The 27,175-nt window shown below is 38.1% G+C and overlaps 4 protein-coding genes across 10 annotated transcripts; 3 read left to right on the top strand and 1 right to left on the bottom strand.

Annotated features, from left to right (window-relative positions):
* The first annotated feature begins 377 nt into the window (after positions 1-377).
* On the top strand, positions 378-12,171 carry LOC131440345 (catenin alpha). 5 transcript variants are annotated; one of them, XM_058611577.1, is made up of 9 exons: positions 378-943; positions 1,002-1,900; positions 1,968-2,804; positions 3,415-3,487; positions 3,620-3,687; positions 3,763-3,944; positions 6,216-6,456; positions 6,535-6,651; positions 11,294-12,171. In XM_058611577.1, the coding sequence occupies exons 1-9, from the start codon at positions 790-792 to the stop codon at positions 11,456-11,458; spliced, it is 2,736 nt and encodes a 911-aa protein (XP_058467560.1). In that variant the 5' UTR covers positions 378-789; the 3' UTR covers positions 11,459-12,171. The 5 variants fall into 5 exon arrangements, with proteins under 5 accessions (XP_058467560.1, XP_058467558.1, XP_058467562.1 ...); XM_058611575.1 differs by having other exon boundaries at positions 6,216-6,462; XM_058611579.1 differs by lacking the exon at positions 3,415-3,487 and adding an exon at positions 3,013-3,079.
* Positions 12,172-15,858: 3,687 nt separating this feature from the next.
* Positions 15,859-22,775, top strand: LOC131440342 (set1/Ash2 histone methyltransferase complex subunit ASH2). Of its 2 annotated transcripts, XM_058611571.1 has the most exons (5): positions 15,859-16,142; positions 16,294-16,781; positions 21,563-21,955; positions 22,016-22,554; positions 22,614-22,775. In XM_058611571.1, exons 1-5 carry the CDS (start codon positions 16,072-16,074, stop codon positions 22,716-22,718), a joined length of 1,596 nt encoding a protein of 531 aa, XP_058467554.1. In that variant the 5' UTR covers positions 15,859-16,071; the 3' UTR covers positions 22,719-22,775. The 2 variants fall into 2 exon arrangements, with proteins under 2 accessions (XP_058467554.1, XP_058467555.1); XM_058611572.1 differs by lacking the exons at positions 15,859-16,142; positions 16,294-16,781 and adding an exon at positions 20,871-21,307.
* Positions 22,763-23,599, bottom strand: LOC131440344 (bolA-like protein DDB_G0274169). 2 transcript variants are annotated; one of them, XM_058611573.1, is made up of 3 exons: positions 23,451-23,599; positions 23,019-23,239; positions 22,763-22,965 (listed from the first exon to the last, which is right to left on the bottom strand). In XM_058611573.1, the coding sequence occupies exons 1-3, from the start codon at positions 23,473-23,475 to the stop codon at positions 22,816-22,818; spliced, it is 396 nt and encodes a 131-aa protein (XP_058467556.1). In that variant the 5' UTR covers positions 23,476-23,599; the 3' UTR covers positions 22,763-22,815. The 2 variants fall into 2 exon arrangements, with proteins under 2 accessions (XP_058467556.1, XP_058467557.1); XM_058611574.1 differs by having other exon boundaries at positions 23,019-23,202; positions 23,451-23,571.
* A 2,315-nt stretch (positions 23,600-25,914) lies between these two features.
* On the top strand, positions 25,915-26,822 carry LOC131437546 (transcription elongation factor 1 homolog). Its single transcript, XM_058607006.1, has 2 exons — positions 25,915-26,010; positions 26,075-26,822. The coding sequence occupies exon 2, from the start codon at positions 26,116-26,118 to the stop codon at positions 26,362-26,364; it is 249 nt and encodes an 82-aa protein (XP_058462989.1). The 5' UTR covers positions 25,915-26,010; positions 26,075-26,115; the 3' UTR covers positions 26,365-26,822.
* The last annotated feature ends 353 nt before the right edge of the window (positions 26,823-27,175 follow it).

Here is a 27,175-nt window from a genome sequence, read left to right as displayed (position 1 = left end):
CGCTATCGAAGCATACAATAAAATGTTGACTGTTCGACAATAAAATATCCTTGATTATTTAATTTACCAAAGTTCGATGATTGAAAATATATTAAGTGCCACAAATATAAATTGAAGAATGCGAGGGAATGTATAATATCGTTGAGCAATACAAAATTTCTCAATTTCTGTTCTTTTACTGATCTAGGTTTTGATGTTTCAAGCAAGCGAAAGTCACCCAGCCCTGCCTAATCATAACTTGTTATAAACCACTTAATTTTAGGCATTTCTCCGGTTACGTGTAAATTGCTAGTGTGTTAGTGCGTAAGGCTTGAATAATAGAAGAGCTTTCGTAGTTACAGCCCGAGCTTGCAAACTTTATACGAAAATAAGCAAAATCGAAATCGAGCAAGAACAGCGACACGGCAGCAGAAAACTCTGTCACACCCTCGTCATTTTAGTGGAAAAACAAGTATTTTCAGCTCAAAAGTGAGCTAGCCTACCGTCAAAGTGTAGTTGAAGTGCATTGCAACAAAGTGCGAGTGAAATTCAAATGATAATTGTGTGTTCGGTGGCGAAATTGTCGATTGAAAAATTCGTGTTTCACAATTTGCTTCGTTTCTTTTGACTGCCTGGTCTGCTGGCAACCCAGGTGGTGAAGTTGCTTTGTATCGAGTTGAGCAAATAAAGCAGTAACATCGACAGGAGTGGTGTGAGTTTGTGTTTATCGCAAGAAAGTTTTGTCGTGGGGACGGTGGTAAAGTTGGGTTTGGTGACTCATCCAACAAAGGAGGAAAAGTCAATCAAAAAATGGGAACACTATCGGATTTTGGTCAAGTGGCCCTCAAATGGGATCCTAAAAATTTGGAAATAAGAACGATGTCGGTGGAGAAAACACTGGAACCGTTGGTTCTACAGGTGACTACCTTGGTTAATACTAAGGGACCGAGCAAGAAGAAGAAAGGTAAGTTCGTTGGTTGTTACAAAAAATAGTATTTTTGTATGTCATATGGTTCTCGTAGGTAAATCAAAACGAGCCAGCGCTTTGGTTGCGGCCGTTGAGAAAGCTACCGATATTTTTATCGAGCGTGGTGAGCAGATAGCCTATGAAAATCCGGATATCACCCAGGAGATGCTGTCAGCAGTAGACGAAGTGCGCAAGACTGGTTCGCAGATGAGTATTGCGGCTCGTGAATTTTCCGAAGATCCGTGCAGCTCATTGAAACGTGGTAACATGGTTCGTGCGGCTAGAAATTTACTTTCAGCGGTTACACGTCTGCTGATTCTAGCCGATATGGTCGATGTACATCTGCTATTGAAGTCGTTACACGTTGTCGAAGACGATCTGGACAAATTACGCAATGCATCCTCGCAGGACGAGCTAATGAATAATATGCGCCAATTTGGCCGGAACGCAAATGAATTGATCAAACAGGCTGCCAAACGGCAACAGGAACTGAAGGATCCTCAACTGCGTGATGATTTGGCTGCAGCACGGGCCGTGCTTAAGAAACATTCCACTATGCTACTAACGGCTTCCAAGGTCTATGTGCGTCATCCAGAATTGGACCTGGCAAAGGTGAACCGAGATCATATTCTGAAGCAAGTCTGCGAAGCCGTCAATACGATTAGCGACGTCGCACAGGGTAAAGCGACTTCCCCTCAGGATATTTACGTGGGAGCCGGAGAATTGGCAGCTGCCCTGGATGACTTCGATGAAGGAATTATTATGGATCCGTTGGCGTACAACGAGGTACGTTCCCGGCCTTCGTTGGAAGAACGTTTGGAGAGTATTATCAGCGCTGCTGCTTTAATGGCCGATGCCGATTGTACTCGGGACGAGCGACGGGAGAGAATTGTTGCTGAATGTAATGCCGTTCGGCAGGCGTTGCAGGATTTGCTGTCGGAGTATATGTCGAATGTAAGTGTTTAAAAAAAAGAGGCAGGTGTAGGATGAATACAAAATTGTTTGTGTTTTCATTTTGTAGATGGGAACTAAGGAACGTACTCCGGAACTTGAGCGCGCTATCGGTCAGATGTATCGCAAGACGAAGGATCTTCGGCGGCAGTTGCGCAAAGCGGTTGTGGATCACGTTTCGGACTCCTTCCTGGAGACCAATATGCCCCTGTTGGATCTGATCGACGCTGCCCATTCTGGAAATGAGAAAAAAGTTCACGAGCGAGCGGAAACTTTTACCAAACATGCCGAAAAGCTAGTTGAAGTTGCCAATTTGGTTTGCAGTATGTCAAACAACGAGGACGGAGTGAAAATGGTTCGCTATGCTGCTGCCCAAATCGAAACGCTGTGTCCTCAAGTTATAAATGCAGCACTGATTCTGTGCGCTCGACCCAATTCGAAAGTGGCACAGGAAAACATGGAAGCCTACCGGCAGGCCTGGGAAAACCAGGTGCGTATTTTGACCGAGGCAGTCGATGACATCACGACGATCGATGACTTTTTGGCTGTTTCCGAGAATCACATCCTGGAAGATGTGAACAAGTGCGTTCTGGCACTGCAAGAGGGTGATGCGTTGGACCTACGAAACACCGCCGGTGCTATTCAGGGTCGGTCGGCTCGGGTTTGCAACGTAGTGGAAGCCGAAATGGACAACTACGAGCCGTGCATCTACACTAAGCGAGTGTTAGAAGCGGTCAAAGTGCTTCGCGATCAGGTGATGTCCAAATTTGCCCAGCGGGTCGATGTTGCCGTGGATGCACTATCTTCCAACACTGCCAAGGATGTCGACGAGAACGACTTTATTGATGCGAGCCGTCTGGTGTACGATGGAGTACGCGAGATACGGCGGGCCGTACTCATGAATAGGGTAAGTTGTGGTGTGCATGCGAGCGGCACTGCGATCAATCGTGCACTTCATGTTGGTTGATACTTGTACGAATTTACTTTCACGTGAACTGCTCGATTCGCACTGTGCCTCAATGATTGTTTGGGTAGGTTTCAATTTTGAGAACCGATCTGACAAACATCACACGACACGAATTTCACCGTTCAATATTTTACTTTCCTTACCAAAGGACGAAGAAGATCTTGATCCGGAAGACATTGAAGACGAGCAGTACACACTGGAGACTAGAAGCAAATGTAAGGCCCGGTTAGAGTTTGGGTATCGTTTGAAAATTGGTTGCTTTTCGTCTGTAGTAGCTCGTGGTTTCATAATAGAAGTGTGCGTCTATTCACCTGTAAATTCGTGTAACTCTGTGATGTCATTCTATCCGCTCATCAGTCATTCATATAGTAATCATATTCGTGTTATTTTCTGTTACTACTTCTTTTTATCACCATCGTTATTCTACCACCTCATCACCTGTTGTGTATCACTGTATGTTTGAACCCGTACTCGTCCAACACCGATCGACATTTCTCATCAACACGATCATGTAATCCATCGGTTCGAACCAAAAAAAAAACCAATGCAGAGCTCCGATGAGCTGGACACCGACACCGAATTCGAACCCGTTGAAGATATGACGGTAGAGACGAGGAGTAGATGTAAGGAGTTTGTTTTACGTTGATAGTTTGCTTGTTTATTGTTTTCATGCATGCGGTTTCTTTTGTTCGTTGCTTCAAATTATAATTATAACGAGTGTCAAACACAAACTAAACCGTATTTTTCTTATGCAGCAAGCGCACATACAGGCGATCAAACCATCGACGAATATCCGGATATCAGTGGAATTACCACCGCTAGAGTACGTAATCACAACCTTTTTGTAATGGGGGAAAAATGTTAATTGGTGTTTTCTTCCGACAATCGACAATTGCAGGAAGCGATGCGAAAGATGAACGAAGAGGACAAACAGAAGATCATGCAACAGGTCGAGCTGTTCCGCCGTGAAAAACTTACGTTCGATTCCGAGGTTGCCAAGTGGGACGACACCGGCAATGATATTATCTACCTGGCCAAACACATGTGCATGATCATGATGGAAATGACAGATTTTACACGGTAAGTTTGTTATTCATTATTATTTAATTGAAAACTGCTAAGGATAGCCATGTGACTCAATTATTGTAACGGCAGAACATTCAATGAACTCTTAAACTATTTTAGTGCTAAATAGGTTTGAATTTACATTAAAGACATAACTAAACTACATTTGTGATAGCTTATTTGGTTTGTAACAAATGGTTGACTGTCTCAGAGGAAAAGGGGTATTTAGTCCCTCGATCGTTATGAGCTCAATGCAAGGGTTTTACCGCGCCCAGAATCGCGTTACTTTTGTACTGTCTACCCGATCCGATTTACGAATCCTGACTGCTCTGAATCTTACATGACGTCGACACCAATCCAGGAATGGGTAGTTTCTTCCGATCTCGTGTTTTCGTGAAACTTTGTAGCTGGTGTAACTTATAGCTTTTTAAACAACTGTCAGTTTCTCCCGATCTGACTAAACGGCAGGCCTGTGAAGGCTTGGTATTCTCTCGGTATCCTTCATGTACGGTTGAATTCAATCGTTGTACTTTTGCTGTATGGGCCATTGCACCCAAATAAACCATGTGGCGTAATGCCATTTTATGGTTGATTTCCTCAGTAATTTCAACTTGAAATTAAAAACCCTTCTTAATCCACCTAGTGGTGTGATAATGCCTTTCTCTTCTTTCATAACAGTCTCATGAAAATATGTTTCATACTTTTATTAAACAATTTTGAATACTAATTTTGACACCAATTGATTCAGATTGATTCGAGTAGTTCACAAAAGCATGCTTCAGTGCTTATGTCACACAGTCAGCATCATTTTTCCAAACCAGTGCTTGACATTTGCGTTGCCTATTTATAATCAGTGATGCTAATCTAAATAAAAAAGCCTTCTTAGTCCACTCAGTGGAATTTTCATATATCTTGAAAAATCACCATAGGGGGGAGTACATGAAATTTTCGAAATCGAAAAAAATTTTTGATGCCAAAAGGCTTAGAATTGCATGAAACGTCGAGATTTAGTGTCATCTCGAAAAAAATTTTTTTGAAAAAGTCGACTTTTTGGGACTTAGAAAAAATATGAAAATTTTTCTAAGTCTCAGAAAGTTGATTTTCTCAAAAAAATTTTTTTTCGAGATAACACTAAATTTCGATGTTTCATGCAGTTTTAAGAGTTTCGGCATCAAAAAAAATTTCGATTTTGGTGCTTTTTCAAGGTCGAAAATTGTCAAATCTTTACCACCGGGCAGCACCCCTTACGCATGTCCGATTTAGGTCAAATTTTGCATGAAGGCTTTTTTCGAGGTGCTTAAACTTTTGAGCACTAGAACTTAACGAAAATAGAGGTGATTCTAAAATTTTGGCACCCATATATATATATATAAGAGCGGTAAAAATCAATGTGTTTTGTCGGTTACGTCACTTATACCATCATATATCTGGAACCAAAAGTCACAACCATTTGATCTTCGAACTTGATCAATGGCCCGACAGTAGCTTTCAAACGAGCCCAATTTTGTTAAAATCGGTTCAGTTATCTCTGAGAAAATTGAGCGCGTTCAAATACAACGCTTTTTGTCGATTACGTCACTTATACAATCATATCTCCGGAACCAAAAGTCACAGCTATTTGATCTTCGAACTTGATCAATGGCCCGATAGTACCTTTCAAACGAGCCCAAGTTTGTTAAAATCGGTTCAGCCATCTCTGAGAAAATTGAGCGCGTTCAAATATCTTCTAAAAGTGCACACACACATACACACACACACACACACACACACACACACACATACACACAGACATTTTCCGATCTCGTCGAACTGAGTCGAATGGTATATAACACTATGGGTCTCCGAGGCTCCGTTCGAAAGTCGGTTTTTCCAGCTATTCTAATACCTTTCTATAGAGAAAGGCAAAAAGTTACATTTGTTACTTGGGAAAAAACATAAGATTCTAATGGAAAATCTAGATAAAATTTCGATTGGAGGCTCCCAGCTTTTTGGTCACATCTCTTACGGGAACATCCTTTTTACGGATGCAAGCTGGCACGATTTTCTAGTCCAGGTTTTGATTCATCGGGCCAGGTTTTACTTCCAGAGTTTTACATGTTCTGGGAGTTGAACTTCTCAGAAAACTTTCGAATCGCGTTACGAGCTGGTCCGATGCTTACAAGTTCCATTTTCATCAACTGAGTCAATGAAACTTTGAGAATAGTGCTCTATCTGTTCACGATCCCATTTTGCTGACACTTGAGATTTACATATTTATATTTAAACAAAATTGAAACCGAATTTCAGTGGTCGTGGTCCGCTCAAAACAACAATGGATGTGATCAACGCGGCCAAAAAGATCTCCGAGGCCGGTACCAAACTGGACAAGCTAACCCGAGAGATCGCCGACCAGTGCCCGGAGAGTTCGACCAAGAAGGATCTGCTAGCGTACTTGCAGCGTATCGCACTCTACTGCCATCAGATTCAGATCACGTCGAAGGTTAAGGCCGACGTGCAAAACATCAGCGGCGAGCTGATCGTTTCCGGGGTAATTGTAAAATTTGTTCCATCCGTCTTTAGTTGAACGTTATAATCTACCGTTGACCGTTTACTTTGTTGCTTACAGCTGGACAGTGCCACATCGCTCATTCAGGCTGCCAAGAATCTAATGAACGCCGTAGTTTACACCGTCAAATACTCCTACGTTGCCTCCACCAAATATACCCGGCAGGGAACGGTTTCGGTAAGTGTACTATATTCGCTGCGATAGGCGTCCGGTGCGAACTGCTCGAAGTAACTAACCATTGAATTTTCTATTGCCATTTCTTTGTTACTAACTTTGAACTATTTTCCTCGGGGACAGAACTACGTAAGTTGTTGCTCGATGTTCATAAGCAATTACGCACTACCCCTATAGCTTTGCGTAGTGAAACACTTTTGTTTACTTTGCTGTCTCGATGTGCCTCCTATTCTATATGCGGATCCTAGTTTTCACTCTATCATAAAGGTGATAGTACATTGTTCCAGAATAATCAAAATTGAACATTGCTTTTCAATAAAAAATAAAAAAACAATTATTTCGCAATGTACTATTACTATAGGCATCATGGTAGCATAATAATTTTTCTCTATCACAAATCATTTGTATTTAATGCATTAAAAAAGGTTCGAGCGTCAATTGTTCGGAACACTTCTAAAATAAGAATTGCGAATGACATGACATTTTTTACGAATAGTAAAAGTACACTTCATTAGTCAAGCAAATTCAAAAATGACGACAATCTATATGGAAACAATTCACGAGTCTGGGTAATATATAACATGTCGAAGGTAAGTTGCAAAGAAGAAACGATTGGATTTCTGTTGAGTTTTCAAATCCCAAAAACTGGCTGTACAAAGCAGGATACTTGAGTTTCCCTAGTTCGAACTGACGTTAGTAGTCTATCAATTACCTGATTCATTAAAAAGAGAAGGGACTTTTCTCCGATGGAACATTTACCATAGCGGACGAAAACAGCCACAGCCACAGCAGCATCATCTTGGGGAACTTGGTGTGTGAAATAAACTTCACCTCGGAGCTCACTTCCTTCGTGGGAGAAGTAAAATACGAAATTCCCTTCCAGTCGTAGCCATCCAGGGTGAGGTAGATCTCATCTACCATCACCACCGCCACGCCGTGATTCGTCGGGATAATCGTGTTTTTTGTCGGTCTTCCTCTTCAGTTTCCGTTAGGAGCTTCTTGTCGCTCAGGGTCGATCTTTCGATGCTCTGATTGTTGTATAATAGTGCCAAGATGTTGTAGATGCTGGAACGAGCGTATCCGACGTCCACAAAATGTTGCACGATGTCCGTTTTCGACGCGGCGGGGTGTCGTTCTTTGAACGGGCACACTTCTGAACGGAGTTGCTTCACTGGTTTTGCCATCACGGTTAAAGTTCGACCGATAGAGCTGTCAAATTTTGTCTGCTGACTCATGGGTTACAATGATTGATGCTGCATGGGTAGTTTCGTCGATGCGGCTGAAGGCAAAACGATGATAAATCGACGATGTGCGTATTGAAGCTCATCCTGTCACCGATTGGTTTTCATTTAATCATGCTCTTGCGTATTTTGTCCAGCACTATGAAGCCCGTTCTTAGCACGCTGGTTGTGCCATAGCTCGGACAGAAGGTGACTGCTCAATGCCCGATTTTACACACCTTCTGTTCCGTCCAACTAAGTTCCTGCACTGCTACGACCTGTAAGCTAAGAGTTTTTTCATGGCCTCGCATTCGGAACCCCCTAGTCACGGAAACATACAGACCTCAGTTCAATACAGGGAAGAAAATACACAAATCTGACACCTGCGAGAGTGAGTATGTTTATCACCTCCTTAACCCCACTGTCTTGCAGCCGTTTTAGAATAAAAGGTTGTCTACATGCGTTTTCAGGGAAGTGTTAACTTAATCCAATTCCATTTTGTATACAGACCAAATCGTGTTCCGAGGTTACCGTTACATCGACCAGCCCCGCCTCGATGAAATGTTTGCATCAAATGGATTCACGGGAAGGCATGAGATAGGAACTTGTGAGCTCTTAGTTATCTCATCTTGTGACCGCATCTTCTCATTCTGCTACTACCGTGGAAGGCAGTAGCACCCAATCGACACCGGTTATCAATGAAGCCATAAAATAGGAACTTGTGAATATTGATCAATCATTGACTAATTGTACTAGATGCAAACAGCTTAAAATTAGAGATCCTATATTTACAGGTCAGCGGAGACATTGTTATGATTCCTATTGAGCTGTCAAAAGCGGTTCCAATCTGCTTGTTTACAATCGTCTTGTTGCTCGTTGTTCACTATCAATGGAAAGTGTTGATACTAAATATTGTGTATGATATTTGAAAGAACCGTTTGACATAATTTACAAATGTTTTATGCTTTTTTGTCACTGATTTTTCCCAAAAATGATTAATACACTTGATTTTTTTGCTATTAGTGTAATTTTTTACAAGCGATTAAGGCCATCGTCCAGGTACCATGCGTGCGGGTGGTTTTAGGCAATTTTCGATGGAAATTTTGAAAAATTTGCCAAAACCAAAAACATACAGACCTTTGAATAACTTTTATCTATCTGCAGGAAAAAATTGCTGAAAATTTCGTTGAAATATTCGAAATTCGTTAATTTTCCATGAAAAGCGTGAAAAGGTTTTCCAAAAATGTGTCCGAATGTAATCTTTGTAGCCATCATAAGGTTTATTTGAAAAAAAGAATTTATATCATCGCATTATTTTTCCAGATAAATGTGAAAGATCACAAAAACACTCATTTTTCAAAGCTATTTTTTATAAGTTCCGAGTCTTTTTTTCAGTCATTTTTGCCCTGCGGATAGATAAAAGCTTTTCAAAGGTCTGTATGTTTCTGGTTTCGGCAAAATTTCCATCGAAAATTTCCTAAAACCACCCGCGCACTGGACGATGGCCCTAAACTCGAGCATTAGAAAAGCCACCCGCACGCAAATATAAATGCAAGCGGTGCCAGAATTTTTGTTATGTTTATCTCGTTACCAGATCTACGATGATTCCCTCCACTAATCTCTGGTTTTAGAATCACTACTTAAAATATTACTGATACGAACAACGAAGCGCTGTCTACCTAAGAAGCTTTCAAAAAAGACTAAAGTTGAAGGCATGTTGATGAACAACAGAAGATTTCGGATGTTCTTCGTTGCAAGAAATCATAACTCTACTGTCGTTGTTTTATTGAACAGTTGAACATTTGAGTCGCTTTATTGATTTTTTTAGATAACACCAAATCTTGATGCCTCATTTGTCGTAAAGGAAATTCGTAAAAAAAATGCATGACTTCGAAAATCCGTAGAGAAAAAAACTACCTATCTTCCGAAATTGCTATAATTCGGAAATCCACATGAAAAAGGCTCACAACAAAGAAAAGTTCACTTTCGTGTTACGTTCTATACTTTTCTTACGGTCAATTTCAAACAAAGACTTGACTAGAAAACAATGAGATGAACAAACGGCTGTAAAATTCAGTTTTCCCGTGATCAATGTTTTTTGCCATGGCTTGTAAGCCTTTTACCAGGACTCGAAGAAAGTGACAGCAAATCCGAATTAATAATGCCATGGTTTCACCTTTCATACAACTCAGGCAGCAACATGAAGCACGAAATAATAATCTGTTCAATGTCGAATTTGGCAACGTCAGGTACAAGATTCTGCAGTAAGTTGCACTTTTGAAGAACCAACTCACGGCCTTCCTAAGAGCATTAAGGGTATCCACCAGAGTAAAATTGTCGAGAAATCGATTTTTTAAAACATTGTTCGCAGGCCATAATTGAAAAGACTTATTTAACAGATTTACTTGAAACTTGTACTGACTGATTTATAGAGATAACTGAATGCATGCAGCGGGTTTTCGAAATCTTCCAATTTCCTCTTAAGGGCTATTGCGTTTGAAAGTACAACAAATTCTAAAATTATTTGATTCCCTTGGTCGAAAGTGTGTATTTTACTAGCATCTAGAATGGTACTTTTTTTATTTATCTACTTTGAGTTTAGAAAACTAAGAGACAGTAAAGTTTTGGAGTCGTGTAGGATTCTCAAATAAATTCCTTCATTCATTGTACTTGATCAAGACAGCTCGTGGCCTAGAAAATCGATAGTGACGTATGAGAGTTAGCTATGACATGGAGCTTTTGCCATCAATCTGCTCATTGTGGTATAACTTATGAGCGAATCCAATGTAGAAAATGCGAAGTTTTTTCTGTGTGAAATACATAAAGGCTTACACTTTACTCCCTTCAATGTCGCTGAATTATTTCGCCTTTGCTTGAAAAATTCACAAATATGTGTTTTCATTATTGACATGTGCATACTCTCATTTCCTTGTCAAAGCAGATAATTTTATCAACTCAGTATTTGGAATGTAAGCAACTTCGGGTTTCTCCATTTTCTATCGAGTTTGCTTGGTACTCGCTAGGAAATCATTTTAATAAGCTTATTTGATCTCTATATTTTAACAACCTGAAATAGGATATTGTAGCACGATTAACCTGCAAGCTGCAGTTTACTCCCCCAATTTGAAGCTGAATCTAAAATTTCTTGTTCTAGGGGAAGAATCTATAGTTTGGTATCTTCTACTAAAATCACTTAAAGTATCTCTATTGTAACAATCACCACATTAATTTTTTAATCGTTCTTATCTCATTCCCACTACTTCTTACTTCTACTGATTCTAACTCGAATTGCTCATGGTAGTGACCTTTAGCTCTGTTATATAACCAAGCCACGTTCGCTTCTCGATGTATTTTTTGTTCGTATTTCCTGGGAAACAGACACACCATCTTTTCTACTCATTAACTTCAACTTTGCCTTTCCGCAGTCACCGATCGTAGTGTGGAAAATGAAAGCCCCGGAGAAGAAGCCACTGGTTCGTCCGGAAAAACCTGAAGAAGTTCGCGCCAAGGTTCGGCGTGCATCCCAGAAGAAAGCACAAAATCCCGTACATGCACTCTCGGAGTTCCAGAGTCCGACGGATGCGGTCTAAGATGTACTGGTCAGTACAGAGGTTGTAGGACAGACAGATACATACTATATATGATATATAAATGCGTGTAATAGTCGTCGAGTTTTTACTCTCATCGGTTGAGTACTCGCTGTGGTATGAGACAGAAGTCAGATGCAAGGATCTATTCCAAATATAAACTTTATTTATGTTTTTCTTTATACTTTACTGCCTATTTTATCGAATAAGCAAAACGCCACAATGAAAGGTGATGCACTTCACGATTGTATCGTTAATTAAGCACGCAAAATATTAAATCCCACTCTAGCCAAGCGCGTAATATAAAATGGCAACAGTTTAATTACTTTTTGTTCTCAATGCGAAATCATATTTATTTTTCACTCACTACAATGAATCAAGAATAAGCATCGGTGTTGATCAGTATTCTAAGAAATAAAAAAAAACATAAACTGATAGTCACTTAAATGACCGCGAAGAGAATCTTTCCCGAATGACGCATTTTAATGTTGAAGAAAAAATATATTCGAATTTATCCGCGATTGCGATTACATTACAAAGGAAGGAAATTTGACAAAAGACAGCAGAAGCTCAACTATTAATCTAGAATCAGCGTTATAATGTTATGAGGTTTGAATAAGCGAAAAGAATAAACAGAAATAAACGATAATTTTAACATTCGCACTGCACACAAAACATATTTAATAATAAAGGACATATGTACTATCTTAAAACAAGGTGTTTGATTCGAAATAGAAAGAAACAAAGGTGCCATGGGCTCACAAGGTTAGCTTAATTAATCACAACAATTGTTTAGGTGGTTGTTGGTTTGATTAGTTCACGTTTGTTATCCGAAAAAGTTTTGCGACTCTCATTCTGGATTCTGTCATACATACAGGGTGCTCTATCTTTTATGTTGTTATGTAAACATTGAATAATTTTGGGAAAAAACAACCGATTTCTATAAGTGATGTATTTTTATTCAGTTTGATTCCTTACAATTTTTTTGACTAGTTTTGGAAAATATCAATTAAGTGATCACCTTTATTAGCAGTTATAAAACGACTCCTATTTTCTGCGTTTGCCATTCCTTTTTCGAGCATCTCGGGTGTTATACACCCCAATTCTGTATTTCGATCGAATCGGATTTTTTCGAACGAATGTAAAAATTTGCATTCTGTAATTCGATCGAGTTATGCCTTTCTTTGGAAAACTCGAACTCGATCGAGTTACAAAATGCATAATTTCGTATCCGATCGAATCAATCCGATTCGAACAAAATGCAGAATCGGGGTAATAGCGTCGATTTCAGATAGAAATGTTTGCCTTGACCTCATCGATATTTTAAATTTAGTTTTCGAAATAAAATGAAAAAAATGCTTTTTTAATATTTCCAAGAAATTCTTGTTTAGACACTTCAAAAGTTAGACTATCGTCCGAGGTCAGTCCAAAACCCGAGAGTTATCACTGCTTCTTTCAGAAGGTAGATTTGGGCGAATCTAGTGGGTTAAATGAGGATATACAAATATACAAAAGGTAACGAGGCGTGGTGGAGAGCATGGATAAATAATCTCACATGATTACCAACTGCATCCGGAAGCTACGAGTTGAGTGATGTAAGAAAATGTTAAACTTCCTCAAGCGAAAAAATCCTGCAAATCCAGTGCGTTACCGGAGTGACGGGAGAAAATGATTAAACACGAGTTCGATATCAGTACTTACATATTTGCTTCAACGATTTTGCTAATCTCTACACAATTAACAGAACCATTTTGATTTTTGTTTCCTTGTTTTTCATTAGAGTCTGAAGCTAAATGCTACTTTCGTCAAAATTAAATTTTTTCGCTAACCGTTGGCGTTATTTTGATTACCATACTTTAACTCACTAGAGACCACGAAACAAATGGAAACGCGATTGATGAATAACATAGTGAAAGACTCTGAAAAACACCCTTGCCATTTGAATAAAAAAAGAAACCGAAAGTTTCAAGAATTTGCTCAACATTATCACGCATACGGTATGAGATATCTAAGGTCAATGGATTATTCTTGACTGTGGAATGGTATGGAAGAAGGGTGGAATAATGCTCCACCTCAAACCTTTTAGAACACATTGATAGGATGTTAAAATAATGTACTGCAGTTATTGAAGTGTAAAGGAGGTCATGCTTATCGAAATAGCTTAAAGCTGCAGCTAAATGAATTGAGAAAGTCTATAAATAATAGCATTACTTTAATTGTACAGAAATACTGCGAAAATTTAAATAATATGTCAATCATTGAAATGTGCTCGGCAAACATTGAAACAACTGAAACTCTCGGTAGTTTTATTTGACAGATAATTTGAGATTAATATGAAATCTTCGTCGCTTTTGGAAACAAATTACGGAAATTATCGGTGTTCAAGCATGTGAGCTAATGCCGAGATTTTAAGCAATTATTTAAAATAAAATTTTAAATATATAATAAACATTCTAGTTATAATTCGTTATCATTGTTTGTTTTTTTTTCAACATTATGTTGGCTGTTGAACTAATAGGCTAGGAGATGTAAAATAAGAAAAAATCTATATGAAATGTTCAAAGATGATAGCTAGATGAGAGTAAACAAAGAGAATCTCTCATTGTTACATTCATCGTTTTGAAAATTTAATACAGAAATATGTCCCATGAACAAAAAAATTTGCCAAACATATACGCCGTAGATTATTTATTTATTTATTCATAATACTTGTGAAGTCAGGATAAGTCCTTTTAAATTTCCACAATCGGATGCAATTCAGGTGATTTTTCATAACAACTATCACTAACTATATTCTAAACTACTCTTTCGTATTAATTCCCTCTATTAAACCAATTCATACATTCTGTTCGAAATTTATGAAAAGAGCGATTGCTCTTTATCTGGGCAGGTAACTGATTCAATTGGACAATGGCTCGTATGAAAAAGGTATTCCCATAATGAGATGTACGATATTGGAGTAAATTAAAATTCCTTGTGCGGTTACTGTAGGACACTTGTAATTTATCGAACAGATACCCTGGATTACGTGTGTTAATTTTTTTTTAACAATATTATACAGGCTCGAGGGTAATAAAATACATTGAATGAACAACCAAGCAGTTCACTCTGTAGGTGGGTTACTCTTGCGAAACGGAACAGATTAAAAACCCATCTCACACAACAATTCAAGGCAATCTTCAACCTAGTAACAAATTTGACGTTAATTTTAGATACCGTAATGCATTATAAATTTTACCACATTGTAAGTTGACGTGATTGTCCCAGTCAAAATCACATTGAATTTTGAAACCGAGAATACAAATGTTATCAACGTATTCAATATTAGTAGCTCCTAGTATGATTCGCGGTAGGACAGCTGGACGTCGAGACCTTGTTACAAATAAAATTTTCGATTTCGACGAGTTGATAGGAAGAAGATTTTGTTCTGACCATGCATGAACATTAAGCAAATCAGCATTGATTAAATCAGCCATTCCGAAAATCGTCAATTCAGTAGAGTATAAGTATAGTAGAGAGTCGGCGAACATATGTATTTTACAAAATTTCAATACAGAAGGAAGGTCATTAATAAATATCGAGAATATCGGACTAGTGAGATGAAAGTTTTTGGACCAATTTTACATGTGAAACCCTATCGAATGCCTTCGAAAAATCTATTAATAATAAAATGCCATGCCTTGTTTACATGCACTTCCATGTTATTTACAGTAGAGAACAAAATTCGATTCTCCGCAGAAAATCATATTCAAAGATGTATATCATTTTCATGCGTTACGAGGTTCTTTATCCCGTAAGGATGCTCTGGGGGATTTCTTGTCACGAATAATTGTCGAACATTGAACAAATTTGTTCTTAATATCACGAAACATATAGCTTTATTCGAATTCAATATTTATTTGCAACTAATTCCACATATTTACATCACTCAGTTTTGCACTGACGATAAATGGCTACTTTGATGAATCACCGAATCTCGATTGTCTAGAAGTTGTTTACCGAGATTTCGGTAAGTTGATATCCGCTGATTTCGGCAAAACGACCAATTGCTGGTAAACACGGTAATTTACAGAACCGAATATCAGTATAACATTTTGAATCGCCGAGGAATCAGAAATAATAAACCGAGAATTTTGGAAAAAAAACTATCTTAGTCGAAATTTCACTAGAATATCACTTTGCCGGTCGTTTTCAGCATTTTTTTCTCGCCGAGATCAAAATTATGTATGTAACCTTCAAAATCATCATTTTCAAATCTAGTTCTAACACCTTTTGACCGCACTGCATGGGAACAGTACCTGGCATCCCTGCTGTCACTTGGACACATGAACGATCATACTGACCTGAGTTCAGCTCTGCCCAGTATATAGCATAAAATCGATAAATGCCAATTTTATGTAGCTCTTACTGGTTATAGGCGAGCGTTTGTGCGCGTCGCTTGAAATGTCTGGAAATTTTTGTTCTAAAATAATATAGATTGAATGAAAATTATTGTAAAACATAATCAAACTTTGTGTTCAACATGTTCTGCATCTAGTATTATTATGTATCATCGTGAATAGTAGTTTATTTTATATAAAGTTAATGTATTAGCCGTCCATTAGAAAAACTATAAAATGGAAGAAGGAGATTCGAAATCGTGTAAAAATTCTCCTAAATCTGAGGATAAGTTTGGTAGCTGCTATTGGTAAGTTTTTTTTTAATATTTTGCAAAATTATTACCCTGTAATGTTTAATGTTTTTTATTGTTTCAAATCACAAACCTAACCTTAAAAAAATTGTTTACATTCCCTATCATGGTACTCACTCTCTGAAATTGTTTGTCTCTATATTCTCAGTGGAAAAGACAGAAATTTCAACATCGTTGAGTTACTATGCGTGACATGTAGCCGTTGGTTTCACGAATCATGTATTGGCTTCCAGCTGGGTCGGTTGGTCCCGTTCCTCATGAACTATGTGTTCGTTTGCAAAAATTGCTCCGTAACCGGGCTGGAAAGTTTTCGCAAAACGCAGGCCACGATACCGCAAATGTGCATGACGGCAATTGCCAACCTGCAACAAGCTGCCGTAAAAGAGGGCAAACCTAAGGCCATGTTCAGTAAGGATAAGGATATTATTCCATATATGGACCACTATTGGGAATCGATGACAACGATGAGCCGACGCTCTACTCAGTCTTGGTATGCAACGGTGCAGAGGACTCTGATCAAAGACATCAACTCGTTGTTCACGTATGAGGAAACTACCGAGAACGGACAGATGTATGGATTGGTTATGTCCGATCTGGGTCAAATCAGACCGAACTATGAAGATCCAGCCGCGCAAGGTGAGTTCAATTTTATATGTAAAGTTGTAAGGATTGTAATAAAATGTATTATCTTAAATACTTTATGTTTCGTCTTCGACTCGTCAGAACATAATAAAATTAATGCAGTTTAGTGTCAATTTCTTGCTTTTCCAAATTAGCTTAGTTGTCGAGATTTTTTTCAAAATTTTCATTAGTTTGGTAGAATTCTCCACATCATTGTCCCATCATGTAAAAAAAAAACTAAAATCCGATTTATAAAAAAATCCATCATCAGGTAAAACTGAGAATGTAGATTGTATCAATTTCCTTTAAATAGATATTTTAGTTTGCATCTTTATTCACATTTTTTAAAATTTATTCTCGAATATAGTACAAAAAATAGTTTTGATAACTCTTTCCGAATTTTACCTCATAGAAATATTCTCAAAACAAAACTCTGTGTTTTGGCAGTAGAACGAATTCTGCATCCGTATGCATCAGCTATGAAAATGTTGAAGTAATGCTGGAAGATGAGCTCTCCAGCAGCAGGATGTCTATTCAATTTGCAGAATTTTGCCCAAACTATGGCGTGTGCGCTCAATACTAATCCTTGTGGCATCTGTTAGGTCGCACACCTTTACTTTCCGGTTATCCTGCATCATTTTATGTAGTTTTGACACTGTTCAATGTAACCGTATCGAAGGGATCTTCTACTCCGGGCTTTACCGGCAGTGTTTCACTGTGTAATCCAAAAGAGCATTTGCCTCATGATATTTATATAACTCTTCTTTGGTTTGTTTCTGTCGCTTTGTCGTTTTTTTGAGAGAACGAAAATCTTGTTTTCAATAAAAATGTTAAATAGTTATAAAAACCTGTTTTAATCCACCTACTGGTGTAATGATTTTCATTTTCTTCTGTATACTGCAGCAAAATTTACCGAAATACTAAATATTAAAATAGTTTAGAAAATCTATACTATCATATGTGAGAAAGTGAAGTTAGCTACATTTTATCACATTTGATTACTATTGTTGGTACTTCCGCAACCAAAAGCTGGATATCGGCATAATGACATTCGGTTCATTTAAGCATACACTAATATGACCTACAAATTTATTTACTATTCTCAATGAAGATTTGAATTTGGGAAAAAATGTACCTGTAGTCGGACTTGAATGAAATTCAGCAAACCTTTTATGGGATTATCAATGGTTATTTGGTTACAGACTATCATGGTCTGTAAACTAGAGAAATCAATTAGCAAAAAGGTAGCTTATGAAACAAAATATTCTTGAAACTGACATTTTTACACTAACCACCCTACCTCTGGAAGCAGGGGTTTTAATCCGAATGGAAATTGGAATACTCTTATGGTATCTTAGGCCCTTTCATTCGAATCTAAGTTTGTGGAAATCGGTTCAGCCATCTACGAGAAAAGTGAGTGACATTATTTCACATTTTTTGTGCATATCACCCTGTAATTCCGGAACTGGAAGTAGGATTCAATTGAAATTCAGAAACTTTGTATGAGACCGTACAGCCTTTCATTTAAATTTGTGTTTGTGAAAATCGATTCAGCCATCTCCTGGGAAAGTGAGTGAAATTATTTCACAGTTTCGGTGCATTATTTCCACAATTTTGTTGCATATCACCCTGTAATTAGGGAACTGGAAATCGGATCCAAATGAAATTACGGAACTTTGTATGATACCATGAGACCTTTCATTTAAATCCAAGTTTGTGAAAATTGGTTTAGCCATCTCGGAGAAAAGTGAGTGACATGTTTTTCACATTTTTAATGCATTACCAGGTTTTTTTGTGCATATCACCCTGTAATTCCGGAACCGGAAGTTGGATCCAAATGAAATCTTGGAACTTTGTATAGGACCATGAGACCTTTAATTTGAATCTAAGTTTGCAAAACTCTAATCAACCATCTTTGAGAAATTTGAGTGACATTAATTTCACATTTTTGGTGCATATCATCCTGTAATTCCGGAAGCGGAAGTCGGATCCAAATGATATTCAGGAGCTTTGTATGGGACCACAAGACCTTTCATTTAAATCTTAGTTTGTGAAAATCGGAGATGGCTGTCTGAGTAAAGTGAGTGACATCTTTTTTTCAAATTTTGAGTGCATATCACCCTGTAGTTCCGGAACCGGATGTCGGTTCAGGAACTTTGTATGGGTCTATGAGATCTTTAATTTGAATCTAAGTTTGTGAAAATCGGTTCAGCCATCTCCGAGAAAAGTGAGTGACAATATTTGTCACTCTCTCTCTCTCTCTCTCTCTCTCTCTCTCTCTCTCTCTCTCTCTCTCTCTCTCTCTCTCTCTCTCTCTCTCTCACACACACACACACACACACACACAGAGAGATACACATACACACGGACACACATACATTTCCTCAGCTCATCGAACTGAGTCGAATGGTATATGACATTCGGCCCTGCGGGCCTCGGTTCAAAAGTTGGTTTTTGCAGTGATTGTATGGCCTTTCTATATGAGAAAGGCACAAAGGTATGAGTAAACAGTATATAAAAAGAAATCAAAAGTGTCTGATTTCGGGAGGGGCAAAGGCCCATCGGGCCCCCCTCTGGGTACTTATCAACAGAGCATCAATTTGCAAGAGTTAAAAATTTAGCTAACTACGCGCACTGACCCGCTTGTGAGAAATTCTGGCAACCGTCAGAAGGCTGGCTGCATTCCGGCTGCTGTCAAAATTGTCCAAGTAGAATTGAGTCATTATCTCGCCGTACGTGTCTTGTTTTTTTCTCTCTTCCTTCTTTTTTCTTTTTATTTTTTTATTCGACTTCATTTGATATTCGTCAATCCCGCACGTACATACAAAAACGAATCTTGAGACGAGGTAAATGGGATTGAAATATGGGTATGTTTGATAGTGAGAAAGCAATGTTATTGGCAAGAAACTTTTTCCATAATTAGTATATATGAAGGGCAATAACCTTTCATATGCACTTTTTATTGAAAAAATAAGACCAAGGCGCTAAAAATGTAGAACCGATTCAACACGGTTGTGCCAATCTTGTATGGCAAGAATCCGACAGAAACAGAACCGATAATAACCGCTATGCGAATTCTCTGCCAGAAACGGTTGTTGCATTGTTGCCAGACTTTTGCCGGAATCCAGCAAAAATGGCTGGCAGACATATCCAGCCGTCTGGGGGAAAATCTGCCCACCGCGTACCAGTTACCAGTGGGGAGCATTCTCAGAAAAGTTCAGTTTTTGGTCATCGGCGAATTTATTCATCATGTATTCTGCAAAGGGTTGAGATCAACCCGGTGGCAAGGATAGGGTGCTGCAGCAAGTGCTATCGTAGCCAACATCTGGGGCATTTGGTGGGCAATTAGAGCGCTCAGAGTATGATAAACATTCAAGTAAAATCTCAATTTCCTTATCGTAGTGATGATATTCTAATCGATAATTTGCGGGGAAGTGCAGTAAAGGGTACTGAATAAACAAGTAGTTTGTAATATCCATTTTTTTGTTAGTCATTCTTCTTCATTGTTTTTTTTTTTTGCAAAATGATGCTGGCCACAGTTTTATGACGTCATAGCAGGAGGCAGGTTGAGATGTAACGGCTATGAAAATTAATTTCCCAAAAATTTGTTCGAGAATCATTTCAGATATGTTCAATGTGCGAACTTCTTTCTAAATATTATCGAGAAGAATGATCGCTAGTGAATTTTTCACAACTGATATTTTGCCATGTGAGATCAGTTCAGTGAGATTCGCGTTTGCAAATAATAAGTAGATAATTTTTCTTCAGTGAGTTTTTGGATCAACAATTTTTTGTCTGAAAATCGCTTGCGAAAAATTTCAGTCGCGTTTTTCGAAATTTTTATTGTTTCCCAACACTGCATGTGTCTGTAATTGAATTGTATTGTTTCGTGCGAAGTTTATATTTTTCTTATCGCAAATTCACGTAATTCTCATTCATCAATTTCATCACTGGCAGCACGGACTTACACTGAGATACTGCTGAAAGCATGGTTGATTGGTTCTCACTCTCTCGATTGTAACTTCGTAGCATGTTTGTTACCCGAACTCGGCAAGGGACTCATTTTCAATTGAACTGTTTTCAAGATTTTTATCGAATACCGACAGCACTCAACACGAAATGCATTTGTCATTTCTCTTTGATTTCTCATTCAATTTGCGTTGTTATTCTGTGGAGCTTGATTTACTTGATAGGCTTGGATCTAATCGAAGCGAAACGTGCCTTAAACACACCACAGCAATAACACTTTGAAGTGTGTGTACGAGAAGCATAAAATAAATCGACACATTGCGAGTGTTTAGGTTTCTCATTCGTGGCAGAAAAAAAAACACGAAAAGGATTTGGAAAACAAGTCATTAAAATTGCATCATATTCATTGCAATCATCATAGTTTAGTTTATTCCAATACGGTTTCTTTGGAAGTTTAGACTACTAAATGTGACTATCCAGCTAAAAGTGGATAAAGGTTTCACATCTATCCAGAAAAAAAGCAGCTGATTTAACAATTTACGTGCATTTCTGAATCGACATTATGGATGACAGTAGGTGGCACAATTATTTATTTGTAATATATAGAGAATGACAATTCAACCTATAATTATTTACGTATTTTATATATTATGTTATTATTTTATGTTTGAATTGTGAAGCATTCGTAGATCATGCATTATGTGTAATCCAGCTCAACTTTATGCGATTTAATGTTTATCAAGGTCATACGAAATGAAATGAGTGTAGCACTCTGTTCTTGTTTTATACATCTACATTACTTCCATTTTTCGTACGTTCATTCATAGGTACTCAAAACTTGGCCAAAGCTGGACGACAACCGAAACGCAAATTCCCCAACAGCGAACAGGGCGGAGCGTTAAGCAAAAAAAGTCGCATCGGTACGGAACTCGGTGCGCTGGTGAAATTACCCGCCCACGGTTACCCACTGGAGCATCCGTTCAATAAAGATGGATACCGGTATATCCTTGCGGAGCCCGATCCCCATGCCCCGTTTCGACAGGAATTTGATGAAAGTGCGGACTGGGCCGGAAAGCCTATTCCCGGTTGGCTGTACCGGGTGCTGTCGCCAAATGCGGTCCTGGTTGCACTACACGATCGGGCACCGCAGCTAAAGGTGTCTGAGGATCGACTTGCTGTCACCGGCGAGAAGGGTTACTGTATGGCGCGGGCAACGCATTGTAAGTTATTTATTTTGTTTTGCCTGATAGCTCCGTTTCTAATCATGATTCTGCTCTCAGATGTAACACGCGGTAGCTGGTACTGGGAAGCGACTGTTGAAGAGATGCCAGAAGGATCTGCCTGTCGGTTGGGATGGGGTCAAGAGTATGCCAATCTACAAGCACCATTGGGATACGACAAGTTTGGATATTCGTGGAGATCTCGAAAGGGTACTCGCTTCCATGAATCTCACGGTAAGCATTACAGTGATGGGTACGGTGTGGGCGATACGCTCGGTTTTATGATCGTTTTGCCGGAATCGAACCCCGCTGGTCATACGCCCAGCACGTTCAAAGATAGACCGTTGGTGAAGTTCAAAAGCCATTTGTACTATGAAGAGAAAGATAAGGTAACGGAGACTTTGAAGTCTCTGAAGGTGCTCCCAGGTAGCAAAATATTCTTTTTCAAAAACGGTGTCTGTCAAGGGGAAGCATTCACTGATATTTACGGAGGAGCATACTATCCGGCATTTTCGATTCACAAGAATGCCACGGTCAGCTTTAACTTTGGTCCTAACTTCAAACACCCAGAAGTGGAACAGCAATTCAAGGCTAAAGCGGTAAATTAACAACAGTCAATTTTGTCAAAATAAGTATTATAAAATCAATTTGTTTGCAGATGCACGATCGTGCCGAAGAAATTATCTGCGAACAAACCATGGCAGATATGATGTATTTCACCGAGAACGACGGCAAACTTCGATTGGACAGCTACAATATCTAGATGGTACGATCAACTGCAACAGGTTTGTAAATAAAATTATACCGTCAGTCGCAACAATTTATTCTCTGATTACTAACGAATTATACAATCCGAATGTTCATTTTCCGAAGCCTCCGCGACAATTTGGGCTAGGATCCAATTTATATGACTCATTCCATTGTGATGGAGATTTCGCTTCAATTGATAGTGCGTGAACAAAGTTCCCTTCCAGTTTGTCTTTTACGATTTCGTTAACCAGTCGATGACGCTGAAAACAAAAACAACTTTATTTCCGATGCTATTATTCCGTCCGTTAGTTACCTTTATCAGCGGTAACCCTTCGAAACGATCCGAGACTACCAGTACTTTGAAATGAGTTTCCGCCCCTTTGGGTACATTGTGCATGTAGGATTCGTTCACTATTTCCAAGTGGACCGGGGTTAACTTACTGATGAGTCCTTCGCGAATAGCAGATTCAATCGGTTTCACTTGTGAGCTCATTGTGCTGAACGTGGTAATGGAGGAAAATTTAGGCAACGATACTGCAATTATCGAAATTAATCTTAGAAGTTAGCCATAATAAACCTTTTTTATTAAATGAAGCGAGAATGTATTCTATTAACACTCATATTTTGCCTCTAGTATCGAGCGTCAATATTTATCAATATTTAGTATTATGCATTACATACTAAACAGAAATATTGTTCTGGTTTCAATCTCTCATTAACTGACAAAGGAACTCTGCATAATTACCTCTAACAATTGGAATTATATTCATGTTTAGTTCTCCGTAAGGAGATCAGATATCACAAAATATGTAACTGAGCTACGCTGTTCAATAACTACAACTGCTTTGTTGTGAATAAACAAAAATGAATAATTGGGAAAAACACACCGAGCTAAAACATCATTCTAACTTAGCAATATAATTTGACAAGAAAACGATAATTTTTAAATTTATCGTTTAATGTATATTCGTAACCAGAGATGCCAGATCTCCTGATTTAATCGCAAATTAAGAATTTCGTAGAAAAACTGAATTGTTGGCAGACACTCAACAAAACTGGCAGATTTTCATAATTACCGTGACCTCTCTTTTTGTGACTAAACGTCTATTCATACCTGTTCGATAAGCCTTAGTGCAAACATAGTACCGTGTAGGGTTGCCAACATTTTTTTAACAGGATTCAATGTGTGTATTCTCAGTTTTCCTAATTAGTACCGACACGACACGGCACCGGAAAGTTATAAAAATCGTAGTGAAATGACTAAACAAACTATCAGTTTTTCGGAATAATCATAATCTGTAGAAATCCGTGACTTTTTTTTTAATATGAAAACATCTGTGTGTTGTGACAACGAATCTGTGCAACAAAAATGATTAAAAAATCTGTGGATAATGAAAATGATTAAGATCTGTGAATATGATCACCCTACACACAGAAACTATCTCAGTGTGATTATTAATTATTAATCGATGTGAAAAAAGTTAGATTTACTGAACATCAAATGCAATAATTTTCTATTTTCAATATTGCGGATAAATCCCACGCTATTACATCGAAACCACCTATTGAGCATATTACATCAGCTCAGGCGCGCCAACTATGTAGAGCAAAGCACTTTTTGCCCCTCTAAAAGATTTGTTGGAGTGGCCAAGCCCCTCCGCATATTTTAACAACTGGAATAAATACTTGAGAATTTGCTAAAAATACATTTTGTTCTGTTATCGCCGTAGTTCGTCTCCGTAATCGTTCATATTTCTTAACTTATTTACTACAATGTGAAATGTTCTACACTTTACCACTTTCGAATATTGGTTATTACTCGAATAGTAAGGAAAAATGTTTGTGATCGTGTCAAAACATTCGGAAGAGAAAATAAACTTTATTACTTGGTTGCTTTTTATTTTCTTTAACCTCTTAGTTAGAACGACATCAACACATTTGTGATATTACATCAAAATACGCAACTGTGCGACGAAGTGAGATTGTCGAGAACGAATTTCAACGACAGCTAGTCCACGTCATACCATATCATGCGCGAGTTTAGTGCTTCGTCGAAGCGAAAAAATAAAAATGTTCCTTTAGGGTTAGAAAGTTTTTCTGGCCCGAAGAGGTGAATGACCTTAAGGTTAAAGCCTCTATAATTGCAACAAAAAAATGTTCCATCGTAATTAGCATTGACCTCAATCTGTTGCAATACTGTAAGTATCGAGACCAAAAGTATCGATACTAACAGTATCGCTCTGATGTGATATCGATACCAAAAATACCCGATTCTAAAAAGAAAGTATCGGTACCTCAAAGTTTCGACTCGGTATTGGATATCCCTACGGTAAACCTTGTTTATTGCACAATAAATTGTCATTTTATTTAAAACACAGCAATGATGTTTTGAATCGCGATATTCGATACTCAAAACATCGCAGTGTTTGAGGCTCAATACGCGAGGGGCTCAACATAATCGGTGGTTGTTGCTAACACACCGGTGTCAGATGACTGGATTCGAATGGTATACTCAACCCTCAGGTCTTCGATTTCGTCGTAACGACTTCACAGTGGTTGCATAGTGAAATTAATTTTATTTTAAAGCGATTTAGTTCATTCCATTAAATGCTCAATCAAAGTAATTTTTGGTCAAATCTGACTTCCTAGAACCGATTTTTTTGGTTTTCCTCAAGAGTCAACCTAAAATTATTTTCTAAAGAACGCCAATGTTCGACGTTTATGCATTTCTAAGACAAAACAAGACGCAATCTTTTGAAGCATCGAAAAGCCTAGAAAACGATGCAAAAAGCGTTGAAAATTCACATGAATAAGTCACATAATATAACCGAACAAAAAGACTTGAGTGTCATTAATGTTTTATTCAGCCCTTTGTTAAATTTTTTTCTAGACAAGGGGTAACTTTAAACGCTGAGCTAGCTGAGACAAGTAAACTCAACTAATTTGAAATAATTTCATCTTTTAATCTCTGTTCACTGTTTCACTTATGTAAACTTGTTAATTCCGCGCAATCTTTCCTATAATTTTTTACCACTGCATATATCACACAATTCTTCCTGAATTTACCTAAACCTGCTAAACTTGGTTGAGATCAAACAAAAATTAGAGTGATTTTCTCTTACGTCGGGTTAACTAGCAGCACTTTTTTAACGTTATATATATGTCACAGTGTATTCACTAATACACATGTAAAACTTTATGTTGTCTACCTTTGATATACTTCAACACATTTTACGCCAGCGTTTACTTGTCAATCATTTGAAGCCGCAAAAATCGCATCAAGCTTTGTAGCAAAAATTCAGAAGGTAAACAAATTTTTATTTCAATAAAAAACGCGAACCTCAGATGAAAATCGTCCACATAACGTAGGTACGACCTTCAAAGTAAAGTACAAAGCAGCAGAATACGTCATGGGACGCCGCAAATCGAAGAGAAAGCCGCCACCAAAACGTAGAAACATAGAACCTCTTGATCAACAGTTCAACTGCCCATTCTGCAATCATGAGAAATCTTGCGAAGTTAAAATGGACAAAAGTCGAAACACGGCTCGAATTACCTGTCGGGTTTGTATGGAGGATTATCAGACGACCATTAATTTCCTTTCCGAACCGGTAGATGTATACAACGATTGGGTGGATGCCTGTGAAACTGCTAACTAGACTAGAGAGAGACGGTGCAGTTTATTACGCAGAGATCATGGGTTAAGATTTAGCAAATAAAACGACAATGTTAATAACCAACTATAGTTCAGGGCGAATGTAGGATTAATGTGTAATTCACAATAGAGTTAAAGCATTTGACGTCTTGAATAATTTTCAAGTAATATTCTGAAATAAAATTATATTAAGTACTAATCATCAATTCAACTAGGTTTTTCGAAATGCTCTGCTGGTGTTACGTGCAGTCTGAAAACACTGTTGTGTTATGAGTTTTCTTATTTTCGGTACGATCTGCTAGATGATGTTTGTATACTGGGGATGAAATATCTAATGGATGTGATGTGAACAACAGACAAAATTTTGCTCATGTTTGTCTCAAAATCCAAGCCTCCCTTTGTTTACAATCGGAGCCAATAAAATAACTAAATAAATTTAATTACATTTTCCAATATTCGAAAGTTTGTAGTTTTGGCTTGCAAGATGTTTATTTGTGAAAAAAATGAACGAAAAGGACTTATAATTTGTAGTGTGGTTCTTTCGTCGTGGAACGATTCGATTCTTTTCAAAATCCGCACTTATATCACAGAAAATAAACATATTTTCCAGACAAAATTTGCGAAGAATACAGGTGAAAATCCGTTGCGTTCGATTTTTGCCTGTATGAATTACTCTTATGCAAACTCGAACGCAAGTAGTCGCAAGCGATTGCTGCCCAGAATCAAAGACATCATATTAACAAGATAGCCAGCTCAAATCGTTGGCAACGTCCTTTTTTGCGAGCATGGCGCCCTCAGGCGAGTCCGCTTCGAAT

This window comes from Malaya genurostris, chromosome 1 (assembly GCF_030247185.1).
Source record: "Malaya genurostris strain Urasoe2022 chromosome 1, Malgen_1.1, whole genome shotgun sequence".
Taxonomy (NCBI): domain Eukaryota; kingdom Metazoa; phylum Arthropoda; class Insecta; order Diptera; family Culicidae; genus Malaya; species Malaya genurostris.
Note: the sequence above shows the minus strand (reverse complement) of the source record. Positions and strands in the feature narration are given on the sequence as shown.